A 19,224-nucleotide genomic window follows, 5' to 3' on the forward strand; every position below is an offset into this window, starting at 1 on the left:
TGCGCACATCACTTACATATTTATTATAACTGTGATAAAATGGCCATTGTACGAATTAGCACAATAAAATATATCACTCAATTATGTTTAGTACATCTAAGGTTTAAACATAAATTAGCTATGATAAATATTTACATTTTTCCTATACAAAATAATGTAAAATAAATAACAGTCGTTTGTGTTATATAAACCTGGCATAGGACTATGATGTAATTTTTATACTCTAATTTTAATATCATAGATGAACTTTAATCCTCCAATGCTACATCTCTATGTATAGGATCAAAATCAGGAATTACTTCTTGCACCAATTGTCGTAATTCATTTTTCCTTTTTTCACTTTTTTCAATATCTATAGCAATCACGAGATATCTCTTCCATATGCCGAAATACTTGACTTTTAATTTATTTTCATAAATTTTGATAACTAACTTTGTTTTTTCTTCAGATTTTGCTTTAAGTTCAAGTGTTGTTACTCGCCACAAGTTAAAGTATTTATCTAACAGTTTCATATCATAGAAATCTACTGCTACTTGATATTTCAAGTTTAATTCTCTCACTTGCTGTTTCCATTCTTTAAATATCCTTGACATTAAAATTGTGCGATAAGATGATTCGACAATTTCAGTTTTTATTTCGTATTGTATTTCTACTTCCTTTTTCCATATCGCGAAAATTTTCTTTGTTAATTTTGTCCTATAATAATCCTCTGCTTTTTTGGTATTAATCCGTAATTCTTTGATAAGCATTACGAATGGTTTCACTATGTAATGTCGTAGAAGATACTTTCGATAGAATTCATCCGCTATATTGTTTAATCTTTGCAATTTTTCTATTTCCCGCTGTCGATTTTGTTCTTGCTCTTTTCGTGACCTTCTTGCCTCTGCTAAAGCCTATCAATGAATGAACAAAAAATTCATCATATTATCTATATTTAAAGATACCTATATTGGTTATATCAATATAAAGAGTTGTATTTTTAAGAAGATAACAAAGACTACGAGGTGAAATTAGTGTTTATGACACTTAATATGACATTAATATACTTTGCCCTCTTGTATAATCTGACCTCCTGTTGTAATCTTCTCTTTTTCCGTTCCTCCTCCATTCTAGCGGCTTCTTCTTTTCGTTTTTGTTCTTCGAGTTTCTGTCTTCGTATCTCTTCAGCCAATTTTACTCTTTTCCGTCTAGCCTCTGCTCGCGCTTCCATTCTCAATAAAAATTTTGGTGGTTCCGGTGGGTGTCGAGTTACCGTTAAAACTTCGTCTCTTTCAAGAAGATGTATATAATTTATTATAAATATCTCTCTCTCTCTCTTATATATATATATAATTTATATATAGATTATATATATCTTTTGAATTCACAGTGATATATATATAGAACGTTGCCAAAAATTCAGTATTACCTGTAACCATTTTGTTGCATTAACTGAATCAATGTTCTTCTCGTACTCTGCCCACAATTAGTGAGGGCTTTTTTTGCTATGTCCATTGTCTCCCTAGTTGCCATTAATATCGCCTCTTGCATCTGTTTCAGTTTTAATTCTTCGATTATCTTGCTCTGTTCGGCTAATTTAGCTTTTTGCTTTTCTATTATCTGTTTCTGAGCATTTAACCGGCATTGTGCTGGTGACTCGACAATTATACGTTTACTATAAGTACTTTTCTTCTTCATATTTGCATTGTTGGATTCTTTTACTATTAAGTTTTCATTTCTAATTCTTGGTTTTTGATTTTTTTTTATTACTTCTTCCTGATGTTTTATAATTGTATTTATAAACATTTCGATCTTTTGTTCTTCGGAAACTTCTTTTTCTTCTGTTTGCTTCTGAATGTAATTTGTTGCATCTTTTACACAGGCTTTCCAAATATAGAAGTACTTTCTCATTATCTTTAATACTATATTCTGCTGAATTTTCACTTTAATGTCACGGAAACGTTGTTTTTCTATAGCATTTTGTTTTAAAATATCGAAGTATTTCCGTAGAAGATACAAACGTTGAGTTTCTATTTCAGAATTAGTTTTATCTGTAATCATTACTTTTATGCTTCCAATATGTTGTACTTCGCTATCCCCTTCCTTTTGACTTTCTTCATTTCCGAGTTTTAACAAAAAATCGTCGGTTTCCATTATTGTGCTATTTTTACAAATAGGATCTATGTATATACTTTCATTACAATTGCTATTGATTTGATTTTTTTTCTCTTCAACTGTTATCTGTGAAGAATTTGTTATATTTCTGATAAAATATAATTACTTTACGATTACTTGAAATTCATACTGACCTTATTCCTTAATTTCCTAGTTGTCCTCCAAAAATCTTCATCATCCGAGGATATAAAATTTCTCTTCGTACATATGTAGGGTTTCGAGAATTTAGGTCGAGATTTACTTATTTCCATCTCAAATTTTTTCAGTTCTCTTTCCAAAAATCGTTTTTGTTTCTTCATATATAATTGTTTCGTTTCTTCTTCCATTAATAATCTACGAAGTAATATTTTGAAACAAATTTTCATAATTTTTTATCTTCATTATTTTTAACTACATCATACTTTCTAGTTTCCGCCAAAACGGAGTCATTCACGGATGAAGCAGACAAGTCCTCTCGCAGTATGCGGTGTCTCGCATTCATTATTAAATTTGGATCGAGAAACGTTTTTTCTTCATCTTTCAACATTCGAAGTTTTTCTGATGGATGAAAGATGCTCACTTTCATCATCCGATCCATTAGATTCGTCACTTCATTCATATGTACCATGATAACTATATCATATATAAGTAAAATAAGCGATGTTTGCGGTAAACTGTTCTAAAAAGTCATTCTAGGCTTTTGTTGACACGTTGTTGTTTCGTTGTTAAGGGAGTTATGAAAGATATCTCCTATACACGCGCGTGTAGTCTACATCCCCATTCATAAAATAAGGGCTAGAAATAAACGTTGTTGGATGATGAAACACTATCGACTTCACCTTACATTGCTAAAAAAAGATTTATGTAATATCCTTATATGGTTGTTTTCTATATTGTTGGAAATCTTTCAATGTATAAAATCATTTTTAGTTAAATGTATGTTATTAATAGATCAATGGAGAATCAATCAATGTTAGCATTACTTTTACAAAGTGTATTTTAATATATTATAATGAATGCAAGTAAGTTAATTATTTATGTTTCATAAATTATATTTATTTAAAAAGTACTAATAAAATAGTTCTAATAAAATAGATGGACATATTATATAATGGGCAATTTAAGTTTTGATGTTAATTCCTATTTAAGCTCTAAACATCAAATAAAATTATTTTGGAATTGTTGAAACCATTATTCTAAATATACTATTTTTAAAGTTATGCATTGTTAATTTTATCTGTCAATTCGAAAATTTCCCGCCATTTCAGTGGTTCTCAATCAGCATTATGAAAATGATAATGTCGATTGTTGACGAACCAGCGAACTGCAGCAGGTGCATCACAATTCACGAGGCAAAAAGTGCATCGACTTCGAAAACTTATACATTAAAGATGGTAAGTCTTCTATTTTACAACATCCAAAAGCTCAAGCATTATATCCTTACTTTTTCTCTATCGCAGACATTATCGTACCTTTCCAGTGATCCCAAAATCCTACAAATGTAATAATTATACGATTAGAGAGAACGAATGTCTTTAATTTTTTTAATCCTTTAACAATAGAGCTTCTTGTAGATTCAAAGCATATTTTTAGCAGGTTACAGATGTTGTAACATTTTTGATACACAAGAAGAAATAAAATGGATCCAAGGGGCCCTCCTGAGGGGGCCCCTACTAATTCCTTTGACATAAATAATTTAGTAAATTGGTCTACAGATCATTCTTTCTCTTCATCAATGTGCGAACAACAAAAAAAAATGAATAATAATAAACTGTTATTTTTAACTGTAAGTAAATTTATAAAAGTATGCTTTCATAGATGATTTATCATGTATGATATCTGAAATTATTTTGTTATTAGGTGGAATATGTGGAAGATCCATCACGGGAATATTCCCGTTTATTTCCAACATATGAACAAGTTTCCTTCTCTCCTAGACCTTCGTCTCCACTTTCAGATTTTGAACATCGTGTTAGTCCTCTTGACCCCAATATGAGCTCAGCTGCTAGATATTCACCTACTCCTGTACAACTTCCACCATCTCCTTTTCATAATTCTGTTGTTGTATTACAAGATTCTTCTTCTCCTTTAATATCCTCAACTGAATCAAATGAAAGAACAAATGTTAATTATGTTTCTCAATTAACTCATCCAATTGATACACAAAGTGTACAGCAGTCAGATAGTTCTTCTGACTATGTTGCTAATGAAAATGAGGAACAACTAGTGTCTAGTGTTGGCAGTGAGTTGATTCTTATGCAAGGTAAATTTTATAAGATATTGTTCCTAAAAAGTATAGTATTTTTTAAATTATGATGTATTATATGCATGAAACATATTTGTAGAAACGAATTCCGGGCTAGAATCAGCAACAGCTCCATTAATGCTAACAGGAATGCCAAGTACAGATTTTACATTAAGTAGAGATTTTCTTGTTATGCAAGATGACCAAATGAATGTTATAAATTCGTTTAAAACACAAAACCTTGATGTAGATGATTCTACACATCTTTCATCAAATGCAGAAAATTCAAATAAAGAAAATAATGCAGATTCTTCAGCTGCATCTAATGAACGGGAAATTAGTGAAATTTTAATACCTACTGACGAAAAAAAAGATTGTGAAAAGAAGAATATGAGACGTTCGAAACGTCGTATAAATGATAAAAAGAATTTATGTATGTAATTTTATTGTTTCTTTATTTAATTAGCAATGTGCTGATAGACTAAGTTTATATTTTTTATAGGTTGTGACGAATGTGATGATGTGTGTACTGGTGATAATTGCACTTCACATAATGTATGTACAATAGCAGATCAACCAGTACCATCTCGTGCTATAGCAACACTGCCAGGATCATACCTTTCTATAAATAAATTATCCAATTCTGAAATTATATCAAGTGGATCAGATTATGGAGTGTTTGCAAAACGTTATATACAAAAACGTACTCAATTTGGACCTATAGAAGGTATCTTATATCCTTATGATGGTACACCATTTAGAGATGAATTGCCATTGCTCTATGAAACTGAAAATAAAGAATTGTTAAAAGTAGATGTTTCAAATGAAAGTAGGTATTAATAATTTAAGAAATAATATTTAATAAGATAAAAATATCTAATTTAAAATATTTTATTATTAATGCAGATGCTTCAAATTGGATGCGTTTTGTTAGACCTGCGTTAACTTATAAAGATCAAAATTTGGTAATTTGTCAACAACGTGATGGAATAGTATTTTTGACTACAAGAAGTATTTTACCAAAGGAAGAATTAAAAGCTGGTCCTAGTACTGACTATGCAATACGTAGAAATTTAATACCGCTCAAATCTACACAAGAAACGAAGGATGATAAAGGTATATAAGGTTTACAAAATACTTCGGTTTATATTTATATTTATGCAATTTTCGATTACAGAGCTCAAAAATCAGATATCCAGTTGGTCACGGCTAGATGATAATCATTCCCGGCGTATGAAAGTATTTCGCGGAAGAAATTTGAAAGAGAAAGAAAATTCAAGACAAAATAATTCTAAGGAATGGAAATGTTCTGTTTGTGGTCTAATTTTTCGAAAATCACTCTTGCTTAACTTACACTCTCTTGTTCATGGTTCTGATAAAATAAAAACTAAAATTCAATCTACAGTTTGTCCGCAATGTGGACTGCAATTTGAAAAACAAAAAGAATTGATCAATCATATTTCACAACATGGGAGATTATCTTTGAAAAAAGCAAACAGATTGACTTCTTTGTCTACATATAAGTGTTCAATGTGCTATAAACGTTTTGCGACAAAAGTACGTTTACAGCAGCACTGTTTAGTGCATGGTGCTGAAGACCAAAAACCACTGCCATGTAATATTTGCTTCAAAAGATTCATGAATAATTCAGCACTCTCTTGTCACTTGAAAACACATAGAGGTGAATTACTGTGTTAAATAATTTTAATTTTATTTGGAAAAGAGTTTCTCAAGTTGCTTATATCCATCTTTTTTTGTTATTCAGAAAATAAACAAGTATTTGAGTGTCCAATGTGCCGACAACTATTTAATCAAAGCATAACGTTAAAAGATCATATTGAAACTCATAAAAATGAAGATGGCACATTTAGCTGTCCTTACTGCCAAAGAATATTTATCAAATATTCGGTTATTCGTAAACATATTAGAGCACATCATTGTGAAAGAAAGCACAAATGTCAAATTTGTCCAAAACGATTTGCTACAGTAGATAAATTACAGATGCATCTGCTAAAACATTCCGATCATAGGTATAGTAAGATTTATACTTACAAGGTACACAAAATCATGTAATGTGTATTTTAACATGGAATTTCTTTTTTTTTTTTTTATAGAGAATTTCACTGTGCAAATTGTGGTAAACAGTTTAAGAGAAAAGACAAATTAAAAGAACATATGACTAAATTACATAATTCACAAACAGCCACTGAAGAACAAATGTTGCAAGTTACACAAACTAAAAAATTTGTTCCAAAGGTATCTTTTACTTACTCAAAGAATTATCTAATAAGAATGATATAATAAGATAATATAAAAATCTAATAAGAATATATTGTTACCAGGCAAACCCTAGTAATTACAATCATTTCATTTATAAATGTCACCAATGTTTGGTGGGTTTTAAACGAAGAGGAATGCTTGTAAATCATTTGGCAAAAAGACATCCAGATGTTGCGCCAGAATCTGTACCAGAGTTAAACTTACCAATTTTACGTCAAACGAGAGATTATTATTGTCAATATTGCGATAAAGTGTGCACTTATATTCATTGACAGAATAAATTGAGCTATTTATTTCATATGATTTTTATATTTATTTGCTTTACAGGTCTATAAAAGCAACAGTAAACGTAAAGCACATATCATGAAAATTCATCCAGGAGCTGCTTTACCGCCGAGCAACCGACAAAAGGAGTCGGATTACTCCGATTTACCGAATCCAACATTTAGTCAAACTGTCGGTAGCATTACTACTACACCACAGAGTTGTCAATGGTGTCATAAACAATATGCTACTAAAGTAAGTTGTAAAAATCTTGTAGTTTTACTTATAACAAATAAAAAATCTTTTTAAAAAATTTATTTATTTTTATAAGGCAAAACTTTTACAACATCAACGAAAGAAACACTCAAATTTAATGGAACCGGCTGATCAAGTACCGCGTTCACGTAATCGACAGCCGCAGAATCAGAATCAGCCCCCAGTACTTATTGAAGATCACTTTGTATTGTCCGATTATATTCAGACGTGTGAAACAAATTCAGATTTTTTTAAACCAAGAATAATCAAAATATCTGATGATGTCGATCTAATAGGCAATGGATTAGAGATAGTTGGGCAACAATTTGTTCGTATGCGTGACATACGCTGAAAAGATCTGTGGCAACCTCAATGAGAGGTTTTGTCAATTTAATGAGATATGAATCTCATGAATTTGTGCACAGTAAAGAAACACTGTGTTTTTTGCTGCTGTTGCCAAATAAGGGCATTGATGCCTAGGAGGATTAATTGATTCTCCGCTGGAAAGTATTTGGAGCACAGCTTGGTTAGCGTTGGTGCGAAACACTGAACGCTATTTTGTTGATTGTATGGTTGACAATGATGTCATGACCGTAATTCGGTCGTAATTTTGAATAAATTTGTTGAAACGGAGTACGCACTATTTTACGAATACTTTGAGCTCCAGGACGAAAACATGGAAGAAGATTTAAATGTTAACACACAATGGGAAACACAAACATGGAGACTTAAGACTTAAACACAATGGAAAACATGTTAGTTATTGAGGTCTTTGCTCAAGGTATTATGAGTACAGAGCGCAAACAGGTAGAACAAGTCCTCTTATTGTCGGTACATCACTGACATTAACTCTAGTAGTATCTTTTAAAATTTCGAAAAAGCTTCAATTCGATGTGATTCAATTATGGATGTTAGAGTGATCGAATTTGAGCTTCAAGTTTAAAGTGAAATTTAAACGCAGCTGAAATTTGGAAAATTCGATGAATCTTAGATCAGTGTAATCTCGTCTATACTATATGAGTTTTTTTTTTTATAGACCTGATCGTAGTGTCTACATGTTACATCTGACTTTGATCATAAAACAATTGTCTGTAGATTACACAAAATGTTGTAGTCTGTAAAGAATCGCCCGATCACTTTTACTCTTTCTCGTAATTTATAACATTCTGTCATAATTACTACCGATTCTCGTTTAGAAAAAGATATCTGTGTTTCCAGTCTAGATTTTCGATCAATCGGATTTCTTTTTCGCGCAAACCTTTCAGAATTACTAGTTTCACTAAGGAAGTTTAGTGTGACAATTTTTGCATCCATCATACTCATCGAATTGAAATATCTGATTGAAATTGAAGGTATTAATAGTTACCTAGACAAGAAAACTTTTGTCTTTGTGATTTTATGATGCGTGTAAAATTGATAACGTTGCAAATTATCCATATGCACTTCGCTAGTTTATCAAATTATAACAGCGAAATACTATTAGCATTCCAAACCATAATTTTCTAAATATAATTTCATATATCATAAATTGGCAAGAGAATTAAAAATTTGTTTTACATGCATTATATGTGCATAATATGATAAATATTATGGAAAAACAAAGACAAAAGAATGCATGTTTGTTAATGTTGTTGAGTACATGGAGAACTGTATTGTAACGTGACTTAAATAAAGTTACCCGATGACTGATCTATGTACGATTTATTGTACCGCAAAATCGGATCCTATAATTCTTTACTCGACATGCTATAAGAATATTTACATGCTTATATTTTTCTCTTTATTTAAAACTATTGTATTACTAGTTAATACTGTGAGACATCAAGTGAGTTCATATTAACAATTAGAAAAAAAGTACTCAATAAATTTATTTCTTTTCATAGCTTGAAATCGTTTTACTTCTTTCTTGACATTTTGTTTTTAAACTTTTCAGTAACGATGGCCAGAGGGCCAACTGCATCGGACTTAAGAACAACGGCATTAGATGCGATCGTACCCACACTAGCTCCTTTTTGAGATTGAGCCATTTCATACAATTCTTTTTGCATTACCGCCAAAGAAACCTTGTTCGCTGAGAAAAAATCTTGCATAGAAATCAGTTCTCCAGACATTCTTCTTGGAGTTTCCGAGTAATCTGATTTAAACGAATCTCTTGCTGCTATCCTCGTTCCTCTTCTTTTTGAAAAATAAATCGTAGACAAGGAATATTTCCTCTTTGGTAAATGTGATGCGGCCATTTCCTGATTTCTGCATTGTATTTTTTGTATGATGCAATTTAATCCTTGTTTTATTATAATCGATGTCACGTTCAATAGGGAGTATGTGCAACAGCAACCAATCAGCAAAAATATAAAGTTAATGAAACGATACCTGTGTACGAAGAAATTATGTATCAGTACTGCAGTGTACATTATTGAACAAAATTTCGTGGGACGTACCAATTAATGTAAGGATAATACGAGTTTTGTGTACTAACGAAGTCTCCGAAACCAATAGTTGCGAAACTAACAAAACAAAAGTAAAGAGCGTCGAAGTATTCCCAATGTTCGAATTGAACGTAAACCGCTGCAGCGCAGCAAGCTATCACACAACACACTAATAATAAAAATAGCATAACCCAATATACGCTTGGTTTCCATTCATCGACATCTAAATGATCGTCATCATCTTCAAGTATGTCTGGTAAAAATTTTTCATTCTTGGACGATCCGAATGAATGTCGAGATATTGATGAATTTTTCCGAATATGCCTTTTTAAACGATGGATATGTATCATTCTCAAAATCCAAGCAAGGAAAGTGATGATCCTTTCAAGAAACAAGTTGAAGAATAAAATTCCGCCTGTGTTATAAAAAAGATAATGAGAAAAATTATAGATAAATGTGCATAATAACATTTATCTTTAATGGTTAAACTATTGTATTACCGGAACAACCAAGAAAGCCATACAGAACAGCAACTACCTTACCCGCTCTCGTTTGCGGTGTGGTATTTCCATACCCTGAAAAACAAATTAATAATAATATCCATAATCTATTTTGAAATTGAAATGAATATATACAAACGTAATACAAAGTACAGATTACACAGTACTGAAGAGAATAACTGCAAGACTAGGTCGCAAGATATTAACATTCTGGAATTCACCGGCACATTCTTATGTGTGCTGCGGACGACGACCCTTACCTCTTTATTCAATGCTTTTATGACCAAGTTATGACGCGATAATACAGTCGTCAATAAATTTACTTTTAAGTGAATAGTCGGAAAATAATCGAACATGCAAACAAAATATATAGGGCGAATATGGTAAATTATTTCGCAATTACTGATACACTCGTGTCTACAGTCTTTCAAAAAAAATACAACTGGAAAAAAAGTATAACTGAGATAAAGACCAGCATATGTGTCTGGCGTTCCACTGACCTATTATTACGGTTCAAATACACTATAAGATGAAATGTTTAGAGTTCCAAATAGGTCATGATATATTTCTTACCAATTGTAGAAACTATGGTACCCACGAAGTGAAAGCTGCCAAGAAAATCCCATCGTCGGCTCTTGTTGATGCCACCGGAGAATGAAGCGTTTCCATATGCATATAATAACTCATCTAGTCTTTGGAGAGCAATTGGACTACCTTGCAAATGATACTTTCGAAAACTATGATAAACGCGCCAAAATTCTGCAGTCTATATAATGAGCAGAAGTTTAACATACAAGTATTAACTTTTACTTCGATATTTATTTAAATGAAAAAATAGTAATAAAACAACAATCTAGACTAAAAAGACAATTTAAAACGTAGATAAAATAGAACAACCAAAAGATAAAAAATGGTTTCATACCTGTTGCATTTCAAGATCAGCTTCTAGTTGTTGAAAGATTGCAGCGCCGGCTAACATGTACATTGTCAAGGCGGCGATATGAAGGATGAATCTTGCGTTGTCCTCTCCGAGGCCACCGAGGAGACACATCACCGACAATTCTCATTTCTCCAGATACAAGAGACTGGTTGCAATCCCCACTTTTGCCTTTCATCTGGGTTGGCGCAAACTCAGCGACGAACATCCACGAAAATCCGCAGATGCATTGTCAACGAACATTATCAAGATACATCATTTAAAATCTATCGCGACTCAGAATTTTATGATTCTTCAAGGTATATTTGTAATTCAATTACTTCTTTGTATTTATTTTTTTAATTACCTGTATTTGCTTTAACACAGTGTTAGCATTTGGCATATCAAAATTTTATTCAGATGACATGTTGCAAAAGTTTGATCGTATTATTTGAAAGATGTACAATATTGTATGTTACGTAATTTTGTATTGTAAAATTGCAAGGCTACATGATTTATAAAACTATGTTGCAGAAAATATAAGGCAGTAGCATATATCGCTAGTGAAAAAATCCTATGAAAGGAAGGTTCTTTGACTAAAGATAAAAACCAAGTCACTCTATAAATGGGTCTCTTGCGCATAAGGATGTAGCGTAAACTTTGTACATGATTATTTCGTGGTCTCCGTAATTCTTTAAATTGCATCCTTAAATACGCAACATTTATGTCGTGTTATCCATTTGTTTTTAATAACACTATATGTTACAAACCAGCCGTTTAGTAGTTTTTAAAGGATGGGATTTTTGGGATAGTCAAAAATAAATCATCGTAAATTTATAATAAAAATAAAGTTTCTTAATTTATGTAGGCAACCTAACGACTCTACAATGTTCATATAAATACTGTAAACTAGGCACATTGATTCTTACATCAAAATAGTTGTAGGTACATGCGTAAAATTCATAACATTCACATTAAACACTATAATACTATTAAATACGATATCTGAATTAACAGATTTCGCAACGGCTACACTATAGTTTAATTAATCGCACTTACAATACAATTATCAATGCCTCGTTTGTGGACCTTCTTCCAATTTCCGCCAAACAACCTACGTAAAACACACATTAATAACACAGTTAATTTTTAGTTTCTCCCGAAATGGAACCTTATGTCTAAATACCAACTTACATTGCACATTTCTCTAACCAAGGCCTTTTCTCCGTCGTGACCACCTTCTCTTTCTAGTTGTTCTCTAACTTCGAGAACCTGAAGAGCTCGTACCACTGCTTCTGGTCGACCTCCTATGTGAGGATTTTCGCCTGGGCTGTTTTGATTTTCCCAGGTTTCACCGGGTGGTACTTCCCAACCCTGTGCTCTTGCTTGTAAAAGACTCTTATCTTCTTCGAGCTGCTTTACCCGTTGTTCTAAACTCCTTACGTACTGCATAGTTTGGTCTGCAATACAAATTTGAAAAATTGATCAAAATTATTCGCATAAAAGTATATCTTCTGTCAAGAATCAACGTAACAAACGTGATAACTGTACCATTAAACGTAGATGCATGCCTTGGTCTCGGGGGCGCGGTTTCTTCGGCATTCGTACTTGAACTTGAACCATCTCCATCATCTCTTTGACCACCTCCTCTCTCTTCATCCAAATAAAGGCAAAGTTCCTTTAGCTCTAAATTATCTTTGATTAACTCTTGCTGTTTGTTGTCCAATTGACGCAATTTATTCTGATAAGCGGATACTTCCTGACGCATAACACTCGCCGTATATCTTCCAAATCTTTGCCATTCCCTCGCTAACTTTCGACCCTTCTGTCGATCATCGTCCAGAAAGCAACAAAGATCTCGCAGCTCTTGATTATCATCGCTTAATCTTTGGTTTGCTTCTTTCAGTGCCCGAAGCTCGCTAAGCTGAAATAGGAATACCTGAGTCACCGATATTCACACGCATTTTTATCATAAATTGAATTCCTACCTAATTAGATATAGGGTAAAAATAAATTTTATGAACAATTCAAAATTTCTAAAATATGCATTTATTCTTGAGTAATAATTTTTTAACGAAGAAGAATTCGATCATAGTGGAGATTGTTTGCGACCGGACTCATATGTGCGTGACTGGTTCAAATTACGATGGTGGACCCGACCCGTGTGTGACCTAAAAGAACCTCAAGAACTTCCGTGTGATGTTCTTAAAATCGGTGATCGTATCTTCTTCACGAAACGAAATAATAAAACAAAGATACCGGTGACGTTAGTAGAAAAGAAGGTTACAATTATTACTTTTACTCTTCCTCTCGTTTATTCTTCCTCTGATCGACGTACAAACTTTCGCTTATTATACTACGTAAGATTAAATCTATTTGATTAAAAAACAGGTGAGAAACTAGTGAAACTCACCAAGCTTTGTATCTGTCGATTCTGCTCGGCGGCAAGCCTTGCGATATCGCTCTCGGTCTTCCGAACAAATTTAAGCATCTCCACAGGACCGAGCCTTAGAAACTCGTCGTCGGTGATCCTTTGTCTAAGCGGCGGTGTCTGTGCAGTGTTTACCGTGGGATATTGACCGTTAGGTGGCAGGTACTGACCTTGGCCGACCTTCGCCTGAAGGTAGCTATGAGGCTGTGTTTTAGGGACGGATGCAGTCAAAGTATTTCCGCCTTGAGGATGATGTCGATGCTCTATCCTCGGTGAATATTTACTCTGTACATCCTTCTGTTGCGGCACAGGTCGTGATTGAACGGGTTGATGATTCAAGGTCGCGACGGGACCTTGACCAGTGATAGACACCGAGGTTGGCACAGAAGGGCCTGTACCAAAATGAGGATGATTCTTGAGGATACCGCTGGTTGGCTGCGGTGGTGGCTGATATCGCGGTGGCACTTGCTCCACTGTCGACTTGATCACGTGCGAAGGATGCTGCTGCTGCTGCGGCTGGGACTTACTCTTATTGGACATCGCGGCTAATTTAGCTCCAGGCTGCGCTGTGTCCCATTTCAGAAAGTCCACCGTGACTTCTTCGTGTCGACCTGCCTCGTTCGACCCGCTAAAATCTGGGTCGCTGTACGGTCTCTCTTTCTCTTGCTCTCCTGCTCTCTCTTCAGATCGGATATACTACTTAAGAGGTGGCCCACGCGATATGTGTCTTACCTCCGCAAGTCTTACCTTACTGTCTACCAAACTTCTCCCCTTTTCCTTTTCTTTCTCTTCCTAAGATTTCTCTTCGTATCACTGTCACCTTATGAATTTCTTTAAACTTCCCTTTTATTCAATATTTTACACGCCTTGTCGTACAGTGCAACATTCTCTACCACTTTTAATCAAATTGTAATTACGAGAATTCGAACAATCCTGACAAGATTTTTAGAATTAAATTATCGGAACACAGAACGAATCGTATTCGTGTTCACGAACAACCTTGGCTTCGTCTCGGTATTAAAGAGTCGACGTCCTCGGTTTATGCCGTAACTCCGAACGATCGCGTGGTATGCTCACGTTCCAGCTGTTAACAATCGGATTAAAACACGAAAGCATAGTTTTGCGAAAGAATAGGATAAATATTGGCCGCATGGACACTTATTTTCGTTACGAAATCCTGAGCATACTAGCGATATTGCACTCCCGAGAGCTAATGCGCTCAGCCGGGCCCCCGTTTTTCTCGCTGCGGGGCCGCCGCATTTCACAAGGTGCAGTGCCGTAACATCGAGTGGGGCATTTCAGTGAAACCTTCAGTGAAACGACAGAGATAAACTTTCTTACACATCTCTCTGGATTGTTAATTGATTTAACTTACTACGTGTTATTATAACTATCTCTCTCTCTCTCTCTCTCTTTTCTTCTTTCACATATACTCGATGGTTCCTAATATCCGGAAAAAAATATAATAATTTAATTGCCCAACGTTACGCTACTCATATCCCTATTCAATTATTTTTCATAAATGCCAGTTTGCGGAAGTGTATTTGCGTTAAACTACACAATCTCATTAAATAGCGGCACTTTATCTTATTTACCGATACCAGAGATCAATGATAATAATCTTGAGCGAAAATCGCGTGAAAATCGCGTACCAACAATATGGCTACGATCGCAGACTTGCGATTTAAGAAATGATTGCGGACGACGCCAAGGCTTTAAGGTTTAGGCGCGGGAACGTGGAGGCAACCGCTGATTGGACCAACTTCTTCCTTGAAGGGGGGAGTTAACAGCATGTTTTACTTGTGGGAAGTACTTAGAAAGGAACAGCATCTTAAAGTGTATGAGAATCTGTTCAGTGCAGAGATTTCTCAAAGCCTTCATTCATCCCTTTATTTTAAAATGGGATTCTTCCATTATAAGAGGAATGTAAGTAAAAGATAATATCCGTTTACTTACTCAAATTCTATGATAATTTAATGTATACAATTGCCTGTATACATATACATATATGCTAATATTAAACAAATTATAATTAAAGACATAATAAACAAGAAGCCATTCTGATGCTAGCTACAGTCTTTTTGTATTTGTCATAGAGCATAAATTACACTGTCAGCAAGATACATATTATCGAATATATATTTTAACAATATATTAACAATAAATTCCACTTCGTGTGCTCATAAATTCGTAAAGTCCTCACTGTTATGGGGGATGCTTTTTCGTAAACTAAGGCATATACATCGTGCGTATGCATGCCATTAGCGTCTGCGGAGGATCAGTAGTATGTTTTCTTATGTATGTCCATGTGTGCTAATGAGTAGTTCTTGATGTGTTTGCATAAATTAATTGAATCAAAAAAAAATTCATTTTTCGATTATTTTTGATTAGTTTCAGGAAATCAATTGAAAGTAATCCATCTCAGGAATCACATTTTTCAGCTTAGGTTTTGAACAAACATGGAAAAACCTGGTGAAACTATTAATTAATTTCTTTATTTAAAATTTAATTGTGTCTATACATTTACAATTATGTGCATTTTGTTTATAAAATAAAGAATATGACGATTAACATATTTTTGGGAGAGAAGATGATTGGGTGGTAAGGGGCAGTATATGGGGTGATTATAGTCTGACTAAGGGAATTATTTTTCGCGTAATTATCTTCTTCTAAATAGTGATCTTTGGATTATTGAACTAAGAATTATGCAATACCCGCAACTCAGTAATAGGTTTTATATATTTTACAATGAAATTTTTCTAAAATAGATTATAGTTATGTATTATTTATTCTTTTCGTTGAATTCATTATAAGATCTTTGCTGACTTTTGCTGTTCCTAAACAAAATACTTATAATATACGTTACAACGCTAATTATTGAATCAGTGATAAAGGCATTGTAGATACCGTAAAATGTCAACACCTTATACGTATGACAGAAATGAATATTAAAATTGTAGTATATATCAAAAAACAATTTACCAAAGAAATTGACGAATCTCAGAATTAAATCTACTGGTTTCTGGTCGATGTTAGGAATGTTAAATATTAACTAATATTTAATACTTTATAAACACTAACAAAAGTTCATAATGATCTACTATTATATAACCTTAGCCAGCTTTACCAAACAAAACAATTTTTTACCGTGCTTATATTACTTTAAACTTAGACACTCTGAGATTGGGAAGTGAGGTTAATTGCTTACGTGTCACGAAGTAAGGTATGATGCTATTTTTTTATGGTATAAATTACATAGAAGTATGTAATTTTTGCGTATATAAAATATCACGCTGAAATTTCTTTTTGCTTATATGAATTATATATATTTGTATATACAGTATTTGTGGATAAATATTTCAGATAAATTGTGTGAGTTAGAAACAGATTTAAATATATGATATGGAATAGATATAGATTTTGGTACCTAATGTCACATCTTGATTATGAATAAATTGAAGATGAATTAATGATAAACTGTTTAAAAATGAATAGTTAGTGAATCAATATTGTTGTTTTATATCTAATTCCATTAACATATATTTGGTTCTATATGTGTGAATGATAGATTTATTCTAATATATTAGGAGCACTATAATTGTAGAATAATGCATTAAAAATAACAGAAAAGCAGTGTGACATTATGGCAAACAAATCCTGGAATGTATTGGTAACAGGGGGTGCTGGGTACATTGGTTCTCACACAGTATTGGAACTATTGCAAGCAAATTTTGAGGTGGTGGTTATAGACAACTTTAGTAATGCTTATAAAGGTGAGAAATAATGAATCAAGTTAAAAAATAATGATTATTTCTTATAAACTATTGCTATGAAACAATAAGTAATGTTTTATAGTATTAGTTAATATGAAAATAATGATTTATCAAATTATTAATTGAGTAATATAGTTTATTAATAGTATTTAAGGGAGTTAATGATAATGTATATATAACATAGTATAAGATGTAATGATGATAACAAGTATAGAATGTGTAATATTTTTTGTATATTTATAACTATATAATTAATATTAGTAATATACATTTCTGTTTTCTTTTAACTGAATTTTAATAAAGATGATTTAATATAATGGTATATAATACATATTTGCCATTTTTGTACATAGGTAATGATAATATAAAACCAGAATGTCTACTAAGAGTAGAAAAATTAACAAATAAAACAGTTACATTTATTCAATGTGATGTAACCAATTGGAATGAATTAAAGGATGTATTTAAGAAGGTATGATTACAAATATTATCAAATATAAATGGATCATGAAAGTGAATAATTAAAATAATTTTATTTTAGCATGAGTTTCATTCTGTCATACATTTTGCTGCATTAAAAGCAGTGGGTGAATCTTGCGAAAAACCATTAGAATATTATAAGACAAATGTTTGTGGGACACTAAACTTATTAAAAGTTATGAGAGACTTCAATGTAAAGCGTTTTATTTATTCAAGTAGTGCTACAGTTTATGGTGTCCCTGAAAAGTTACCATTAGTTGAGAATATGAAAACTGGTGATTGTACCAATCCTTATGGAAAAACAAAATATATGGTTGAAGAAGTTTTGAAAGATTTGTGTACTTCAGATAAGGTGTCAAATTTGTCTACATCTTTGGTTTTTTCAATTAAAATGCAATTATATATTTATTATTAAAAGTTTTCAGGAATGGTCTGTTATATCTTTAAGATATTTTAATCCAGTTGGAGCTCATTCTTCTGGACAAATTGGAGAAGATCCTAATGGAGTGCCAAATAATTTAATGCCATACATTGCTCAAGTATCTGTAGGCAAAAGGGAATTTTTATATGTTTATGGCAATGACTATGATACTCATGATGGAACAGGTAGGTAGAAAAGTACAAAATATTTATATAATATTTATGTTAGTATGGCATAGGTAACTACTTTATACATGTTAAAATCACTTATGGTAATTAATAATTAATTTGTAGGTGTACGAGATTATATTCACATTACAGATTTAGCTGTAGGTCATGTAAAAGCAATGATTTACCAAAAAAATCGTAACTCTACTGGATTTAAAGTGTTTAATTTAGGTACTGGAAAAGGGTATTCTGTATTAGAAGTCATACGAGCATTTGAAAAAGCATCGGGACAAAAAATACCATATAAGATAGTAGAACGCAGAACTGGAGATATATCTGCTAGTTATGCAGATGCTAGTTTAGCAAACAAAGAACTAAATTGGCAGGCTACTAAAAACATAGATGATATGTGTAAGTTATTTTTTCACTAATACATTAAAAACAATTGCTTATGCAGTAATTAATAAATATTTTATAATTAATTACATTAATGTACTATTATTATTATTGTTGTTGTTGTTATAGGTTTAGATACGTGGAAGTGGCAACAAAATAATCCAAATGGTTATAAATGCTAATAATAATTGTTGGAATATCTGTTATGAAAAAATATCAAATATTTTAAGTAGAACATTTCATTTACATATCCAATTACTTTAAACATAAGCCATGGTGGTGCCTGATTACCAAAGTCTAAACCAAAGTCAAAAGTAAATGTGGTATAAAAATTATTTATGTAAACATAAACGTAAATTATTGTGCCATAGAATATACATATATTCCTATAATTGTAAAATGACTCCCTATTAATAAAATAATATGTATTGAAATGTTAAAATATTTCTGAAATACATACATTACTTATCACAATAAACGATTTATTGGTAATCGACAAGTGCAATTACTATATTGCCGACAGTAATGTTTTGATTA

The 19,224-nt window shown here is 32.4% G+C and overlaps 5 protein-coding genes across 7 annotated transcripts; 2 read left to right on the top strand and 3 right to left on the bottom strand.

The window, feature by feature from the left end:
* Window positions 1–103: 103 nt before the first annotated feature.
* LOC139989773 (uncharacterized) lies at window positions 104–3,000 on the bottom strand. Its single transcript, XM_072008368.1, has 5 exons — window positions 2,556–3,000; window positions 2,289–2,487; window positions 1,409–2,220; window positions 1,070–1,268; window positions 104–893 (listed from the first exon to the last, which is right to left on the bottom strand). The coding sequence occupies exons 1-5, from the start codon at window positions 2,759–2,761 to the stop codon at window positions 249–251; spliced, it is 2,061 nt and encodes a 686-aa protein (XP_071864469.1). The 5' UTR covers window positions 2,762–3,000; the 3' UTR covers window positions 104–248.
* A 145-nt stretch (window positions 3,001–3,145) lies between these two features.
* LOC139989770 (PR domain zinc finger protein 10) lies at window positions 3,146–8,866 on the top strand. The gene is made up of 11 exons (XM_072008364.1): window positions 3,146–3,919; window positions 3,994–4,396; window positions 4,479–4,811; window positions 4,881–5,207; window positions 5,285–5,494; window positions 5,556–6,059; window positions 6,144–6,408; window positions 6,493–6,634; window positions 6,721–6,909; window positions 6,986–7,177; window positions 7,254–8,866. Exons 1-11 carry the CDS (start codon window positions 3,773–3,775, stop codon window positions 7,527–7,529), a joined length of 2,988 nt encoding a protein of 995 aa, XP_071864465.1. The 5' UTR covers window positions 3,146–3,772; the 3' UTR covers window positions 7,530–8,866.
* Window positions 8,867–8,942: 76 nt separating this feature from the next.
* LOC139989783 (potassium channel subfamily K member 13-like) lies at window positions 8,943–11,154 on the bottom strand. Of its 2 annotated transcripts, none has more exons than XM_072008400.2 (5): window positions 11,026–11,154; window positions 10,677–10,869; window positions 10,146–10,178; window positions 9,616–10,018; window positions 8,943–9,547 (listed from the first exon to the last, which is right to left on the bottom strand). In XM_072008400.2, exons 1-5 carry the CDS (start codon window positions 11,152–11,154, stop codon window positions 9,073–9,075), a joined length of 1,233 nt encoding a protein of 410 aa, XP_071864501.1. In that variant the 3' UTR covers window positions 8,943–9,072. The 2 variants fall into 2 exon arrangements, with proteins under 2 accessions (XP_071864501.1, XP_071864500.1); XM_072008399.2 differs by having other exon boundaries at window positions 10,104–10,178.
* Window positions 11,155–11,852: 698 nt separating this feature from the next.
* Ccdc85 (coiled-coil domain-containing protein 85) lies at window positions 11,853–14,755 on the bottom strand. Of its 2 annotated transcripts, none has more exons than XM_072008401.1 (5): window positions 14,198–14,755; window positions 13,433–14,130; window positions 12,571–12,943; window positions 12,214–12,479; window positions 11,853–12,133 (listed from the first exon to the last, which is right to left on the bottom strand). In XM_072008401.1, exons 2-5 carry the CDS (start codon window positions 13,988–13,990, stop codon window positions 12,089–12,091), a joined length of 1,242 nt encoding a protein of 413 aa, XP_071864502.1. In that variant the 5' UTR covers window positions 13,991–14,130; window positions 14,198–14,755; the 3' UTR covers window positions 11,853–12,088. The 2 variants fall into 2 exon arrangements, with proteins under 2 accessions (XP_071864502.1, XP_071864504.1); XM_072008403.1 differs by having other exon boundaries at window positions 13,433–13,842; window positions 13,978–14,755.
* A 471-nt stretch (window positions 14,756–15,226) lies between these two features.
* Window positions 15,227–19,179, top strand: Gale (UDP-galactose 4'-epimerase). Its single transcript, XM_072008446.1, has 7 exons — window positions 15,227–15,376; window positions 17,055–17,223; window positions 17,577–17,695; window positions 17,765–18,055; window positions 18,129–18,309; window positions 18,418–18,702; window positions 18,817–19,179. The coding sequence occupies exons 1-7, from the start codon at window positions 15,242–15,244 to the stop codon at window positions 18,867–18,869; spliced, it is 1,233 nt and encodes a 410-aa protein (XP_071864547.1). The 5' UTR covers window positions 15,227–15,241; the 3' UTR covers window positions 18,870–19,179.
* Window positions 19,180–19,224: the final 45 nt, after the last annotated feature.

This window comes from Bombus fervidus, chromosome 8, assembly GCF_041682495.2.
Source record: "Bombus fervidus isolate BK054 chromosome 8, iyBomFerv1, whole genome shotgun sequence".
In the NCBI taxonomy this organism is placed as follows: Eukaryota; Metazoa; Arthropoda; class Insecta; order Hymenoptera; family Apidae; genus Bombus; species Bombus fervidus.

Excerpts from the sequence above, each read along its gene's own strand:
- LOC139989773 (XM_072008368.1), bottom strand. The coding sequence starts at position 2,761 with ATGGTACATATGAATGAAGTGACGAATCTAATGGATCGGATGATGAAA. Across the intron at positions 2,221-2,288 it reads CTAGGAAATTAAGGAATAAG|ATAACAGTTGAAGAGAAAAA; the intron begins GTCAGTATGAAT and ends AATTCTTCACAG. Across the intron at positions 1,269-1,408 it reads ATGCAACAAAATGGTTACAG|AGACGAAGTTTTAACGGTAA; the intron begins GTAATACTGAAT and ends TCTTCTTGAAAG.
- LOC139989770 (XM_072008364.1), top strand. The coding sequence starts at position 3,773 with ATGGATCCAAGGGGCCCTCCTGAGGGGGCCCCTACTAATTCCTTTGAC. Across the intron at positions 6,060-6,143 it reads TCACTTGAAAACACATAGAG|AAAATAAACAAGTATTTGAG; the intron begins GTGAATTACTGT and ends TTTGTTATTCAG. Across the intron at positions 6,409-6,492 it reads CTAAAACATTCCGATCATAG|AGAATTTCACTGTGCAAATT; the intron begins GTATAGTAAGAT and ends TTTTTTTTATAG.
- LOC139989783 (XM_072008399.2), bottom strand. The coding sequence starts at position 11,154 with ATGTGTCTCCTCGGTGGCCTCGGAGAGGACAACGCAAGATTCATCCTT. Across the intron at positions 10,019-10,103 it reads TGGCTTTCTTGGTTGTTCCG|GCGGAATTTTATTCTTCAAC; the intron begins GTAATACAATAG and ends TTTATAACACAG. Across the intron at positions 9,548-9,615 it reads TATTATCCTTACATTAATTG|GTATCGTTTCATTAACTTTA; the intron begins GTACGTCCCACG and ends CTTCGTACACAG.
- Ccdc85 (XM_072008401.1), bottom strand. The coding sequence starts at position 13,990 with ATGTCCAATAAGAGTAAGTCCCAGCCGCAGCAGCAGCAGCATCCTTCG. Across the intron at positions 12,944-13,432 it reads ATCGACAGATACAAAGCTTG|CTTAGCGAGCTTCGGGCACT; the intron begins GTGAGTTTCACT and ends TTCCTATTTCAG. Across the intron at positions 12,134-12,213 it reads TGGTTAGAGAAATGTGCAAT|GTTGTTTGGCGGAAATTGGA; the intron begins GTAAGTTGGTAT and ends TGTTTTACGTAG.
- Gale (XM_072008446.1), top strand. The coding sequence starts at position 15,242 with ATGTTTTACTTGTGGGAAGTACTTAGAAAGGAACAGCATCTTAAAGTG. Across the intron at positions 18,056-18,128 it reads ATTTGTGTACTTCAGATAAG|GAATGGTCTGTTATATCTTT; the intron begins GTGTCAAATTTG and ends AAAAGTTTTCAG. Across the intron at positions 18,703-18,816 it reads TAAAAACATAGATGATATGT|GTTTAGATACGTGGAAGTGG; the intron begins GTAAGTTATTTT and ends TTGTTGTTATAG.